This window comes from Pyrus communis, chromosome 13 (genome assembly GCF_041283825.1).
Source record: "Pyrus communis isolate YQ-2024b chromosome 13, ASM4128382v1, whole genome shotgun sequence".
NCBI classification, from domain to species: Eukaryota; Viridiplantae; Streptophyta; class Magnoliopsida; order Rosales; family Rosaceae; genus Pyrus; species Pyrus communis.
Window position 1 is genome coordinate 13,504,139 of NC_142577.1, and position 4,673 is coordinate 13,508,811.

The following is a 4,673-nucleotide window of genomic DNA, read 5'->3' on the forward strand; positions in this document are numbered from 1 at the left end:
CAATAACAAGTTGTACTAAAGTTGTCAGTGGCAACATCCTTGTAGCCAACTCTGTTTTTCTTTGAAGGTTCTCCATTTGGAATTCGGATCCAGTGCTGGTTTCTCATCAGACTTGTTCTTTTTATTTGGTTGGTTCCTACCATGAACACAGAACGCGAGCGCGCGCACACGCACATACGAGTTCGAGAAACCAGCACTGGATCCGAATTCTGAACGGAGAACCTTCAAAGAAAAACAAAGTTAGCTACAAGGATGTTGCCACTGAGCTGCTCAACATTTGTGTACTCAATGTTGTGTACATACGATGCAATCTTCCGTGGGAGGATTCCTTCACAAGTTACCGACACTCATAATATCCGAAAGCTGCCTAACATTCAATAGCTCCCCATAATAAACAAATCCAGATACCGAATTCTCAAACTAGAATGCAAGAATGATTATATTTTCATGATAGATACAAATCTTAAAAAGCAACACAACTTCGAGGAAACACATAAAAGAGATAATTTCATGTTTTTGACGTCACTATTTCAAATAAAAGATTCAGGGTACAACAGGATAAAGAATCACCCCCGGATCACCATCCATACTTGGCATGTGTTTCAGCTTTAGTCAGGAAGCCTCTTGAACGCCGCTCTGCGAGTTCCATCTCCTTCTGCTTCATATCAAAGTATAGAGAACCAATCTGATGCTTCCTCTTATGCAGCTTTGTAGGCTTCGCTTTTGTAGAAACAGGCTGAAAGTAACAAATTTAAATATATCAGTCAATGCATAAATACATAACCATAGCAAAGCACTGTCTAGTTACTGGCAAGGACAAACAACGAGAACAGTGACTCAGGACTTCCTTTCTTGCGAAATGGAAATTGCATAAAGTGTGGTTGAAGTAGAATGATTTCTTATTGAAAGTCGGTTCTGAGTTTCAACCCGACATAATTATTCTACATCTCTGTTTAATAATTAAAAACAATACATAGAGTTACTATGTAATATGTATAAGATGTACTAGGAGCTCAATTTAGTTTAAAAATAAAAACCCATATTCAAAACAGAGAGAATAAAAACCTAGAAACGAAAGAGAAAGAAAAACAATGAAGCAATTAACCAAGTATTCAATGAACATGAACCAAGGAAAATGACAAAACATCCGAAAAACAACTAAAAAGAGAATTAAGTCCATATTTATTGGCAACATAAAATATAAAATTCTCACACAAACAGCCTATGACATTATTTTCATCTAAACACTATCCTACCTGCTGACACCATAATCTCATTGCTGCCAATCTAAAGGGAATCAATGACATGCATAGCCTCCAATTAAAACGTGACCGAAAGGATATATCAAAATTCCTCATGATGTTTGGAAACATATCCATAAGGAACTAGGTTAAGGATTAAAATTTTTTTTATCAAACACTACTGACAAACAAAATTACTATATGTGGTCGTTTCAGACAATTCAAAGTCAATCTAGTCAGGAAAGAGTCCTCCCTAGTACTTGCAGTTCGAGAATAGTTAAGAAAGGACAACTAGTGGAAACTTGTGTCCACCTATAGACTCAATTTCTACACTGTCCAACTTTATACCCCAAGCATGCTCTATAAGTTTGGCAGAAGGCATCAGCCATTACAACTCTAAACTAGAATACTTCTAAAAGAAAGTCGACTATCCATAGTTCGGTTCCTCCTTCCAAGGAAAATACTTAAGCATCATAACTACGGGCACCTTTTCCTTGTCAAATTTCTGCGAAGCGTCCTCTTATGAGAGAATGGATTCCCAGGTGCAAAGCTTCTATGTACCATCTTAGGCCATGCTTTGGATGGCTGGTTGGTTGTCTCCTTTAGCTCAAATCTCCTTTTTCTTCATAGTCTTACTGCACAAAGAAAAAACCTAAACCTCCAGGCTCCAACTCTATACTTGATCCTACAGTCCTACCTGATGCTTAATACTATATTGAGTAACATTATGCATTGGAAAGATATAGGGTTTCCCAATGCAATATCAAATGGCTAATCTATATCATTTTGACAAATTTAATAATAAACTGTAACGCAGAGTTTAAAACAGTATTTTAGGTTTTAGGTGTTAAAACATCAATTGCTATTACCCTTCATAATTCAACAAACTCAAGTTCCGAGAATCAATTATTTACAATGTAGAACCCTTCCTTTTCACATCTAATTTCATTGACTTCATTACACCGGCGTTTGTTTTTTTTGAACAATTGATATTATCTACATGGGAGAGGGGGGGGGGGTGGGCTTAGCCTCACAATGGACTAGCAATAATGTGGTTCAAATTTGCCCTTGGCAAGAATCAAACCTAAGACCTCTCCCTTACCAGTGAAGAGGAATATCACTAGACCGTAGTACGAAGTGGCAATGATAAGCGTTTGGTAAAATGGCATGAAAAGGTCGTTAATCAACAAGGTTATGGGATAGAAGAGTAGTGCATGCAGAGTCTGATATACAAAAAAGAAATTATACATGAAACAGAACTTGCACTGTCTCTCAAATTCATAGCATTGCAATAAAAACATACTGCTAACAGTTTCACTATGCATTAAAATTTAGCAACACAAGTCCTTGAGCTCTCAAATTATAAATGAAAAACAAGGTGTTAAAGCAGAAGTCAAAATATATAAATCACTTTCAATTGATAAACACTAAAAGAAACAAGAACATCGTGTTGATACCTGATAAGAAGGCCCAAAGGCAATTCCTGTTAACTTAGCCTGGTCCTCTCTTGGCCGATTCTTCATCAACTCGTCCTGCTTAACCTCAATTATTTCAGTTGGCACCTCATTCCTCCCCCTCTTTTTACCAACTTTAATCTCACTTACACCAGCAGCGGGGATGGTTGGCACCACAGTTCCGGACCCACCAACCCAATCATTCCCATACTGCTGCTCATAACCAGCATAACCCCCATAACCATCATAATTGCCATAATTCGAAGGATCATTACCACTAACTCCTGCTTGTAACTGAACCCCAGCATCCACATGTCGATCAATACCAAATTGGTAACCCTCGTAACCACCATAGCTTTCATAATTAACTGCATTTTGATCAATAGTAGATTGGTAATTCTCAGAACCACCATACCATTCATAGTTAACCGCACTTTGCTCAATATTTGATTGGAACTTCTCATGACTTTCTACATTCTGCTCCACCCCCGCACCGCTCTCCACTCTCGAACCAACCGATTCCGTTTCAACAATGGCTCTCCTGCCTGAACCCAAACCAGCGGATGCACCCAATGTGGAGGAGTACCTGGGCGCCGATAAGGACGACAAAAACGACTTCGCAGACAACTTCTGGACCGAGGATTCAGACGCTTTTCGGCGCCGCGTTTCTTCTTCTTCATCGTCTTCTTCTTCCTCATCGTACTTATATGAGTTGATTGGAGGATTGAATTGGACAACCCTTCTAGGGTTTTGATCGGATGACGAGAGATTGGTGATGGGTTGAATTGGATTTCGGGATTTCGGCGGAGGAAGCGATGAGAAAACCGAGGAGGGTTTTGAGGTGGGGATTGAATCAATTGGGTCTTCATCGTCATCGCCAAGATTTGGGGATTTTGGAATTAGGGTTTGTTTTGGTTTGGGAAGGGATTGGAAGAAAGAGGGATTTTGGGGTTTGGGTTTGGGTAGAGAAGAAAAGAGAGAGGAAGTGGAGGAAAGTTGAGAGCTGGGTTTTGGGGGTAAAGCTGTGCGTTTTGGTGGTGGTGGTTGCTGCTGCTGTTGATCTTCTTCTTCGTCGGAAGAGGCGTAGTTGGCAAGCAGAGAGTCCATAGCGAGAGAGAAGACGAAAGAGAGGATGCTCACAATTTCAGAAAATTTGGAATTTTTCTTTCTACAAAATTAGGGTTCTACTTCTGCTTGTCATCAGAACATCTTGACTGGAAGCGGGGTGGCGTTTCATATATAATTTTTTGAAAATATTCCAAAATGAGATAATTTCTTAACTTGTAGTATAAATAGGACAAACTAATCATTCACAAGCCATACATAAAATTAAAATTATTAAAATACCCATATATAAATGAGTTATTCCTCTCATTTTCTGATTTCTCTCTACTCTCTCCCTTTCTCTGTCTTCTCTCACTTTGTCTCTCTACCTCTCTCATTTCCTCAAATCTTTGAACTTTGATTTCGAAGAGATGAAAGTTCAAAGAGAGGTGAGAAGAAAGAGTTGGGTTTTATACCATGTTTTTTGTTTTGGTTGGAAAATACCATTTTTTTCATGCGACTAAAGCTTCGGTAGGCATAATAAGGTAAGGTGTTTAGTTCCAAGTTCTTTCATCAATGATTTATGAAAAAATGGGTTATGTGTAAGATGAATTAATACCTTGAAGTTAAATTAGGGTTTGTGTTTCATGTTGGGATGTATTGTTTGTGGAATAAATTTTAAGTTTTGACGTGCTACAAGACTGGGATAGAACAATTTCTAGTTCAAGTGTCCAATTATAGAAATTGGTGAAATTTTTTCTGTAATGTGCATGTGGTGTGCAAATAGTGTGCATGGCTACATCTTAATATGAGAAGTGGGAATGTTCACTAGTTATGATGCACGTATGCTGTGCTCCAAAATTTAGTGAGTATGACAACCAAGTTAAGCTGGCCTCAGTGAAAAAAAAAATTAGGAAAAAACTTAGAGGACATT

The 4,673-nt window shown here is 38.4% G+C and overlaps 1 protein-coding gene across 1 annotated transcript; it reads right to left on the reverse strand.

The window, feature by feature from the left end:
- Positions 1-353: 353 nt before the first annotated feature.
- On the reverse strand, positions 354-4,180 carry LOC137737450 (mitotic checkpoint protein PRCC-carboxy-term protein). The gene is made up of 2 exons (XM_068476926.2): positions 2,699-4,180; positions 354-736 (listed from the first exon to the last, which is right to left on the reverse strand). Exons 1-2 carry the CDS (start codon positions 3,800-3,802, stop codon positions 578-580), a joined length of 1,263 nt encoding a protein of 420 aa, XP_068333027.2. The 5' UTR covers positions 3,803-4,180; the 3' UTR covers positions 354-577.
- Positions 4,181-4,673: the final 493 nt, after the last annotated feature.

What these genes read in the sequence shown, in the direction of transcription:
- LOC137737450 (XM_068476926.2), bottom strand. Translation starts at nt 3,802, where the DNA reads ATGGACTCTCTGCTTGCCAACTACGCCTCTTCCGACGAAGAAGAAGAT. An exon ending in CCTTTGGGCCTTCTTATCAG is followed by an intron (nt 737 to 2,698) that starts GTATCAACACGA and finishes TGTTACTTTCAG; the next exon opens with CCTGTTTCTACAAAAGCGAA.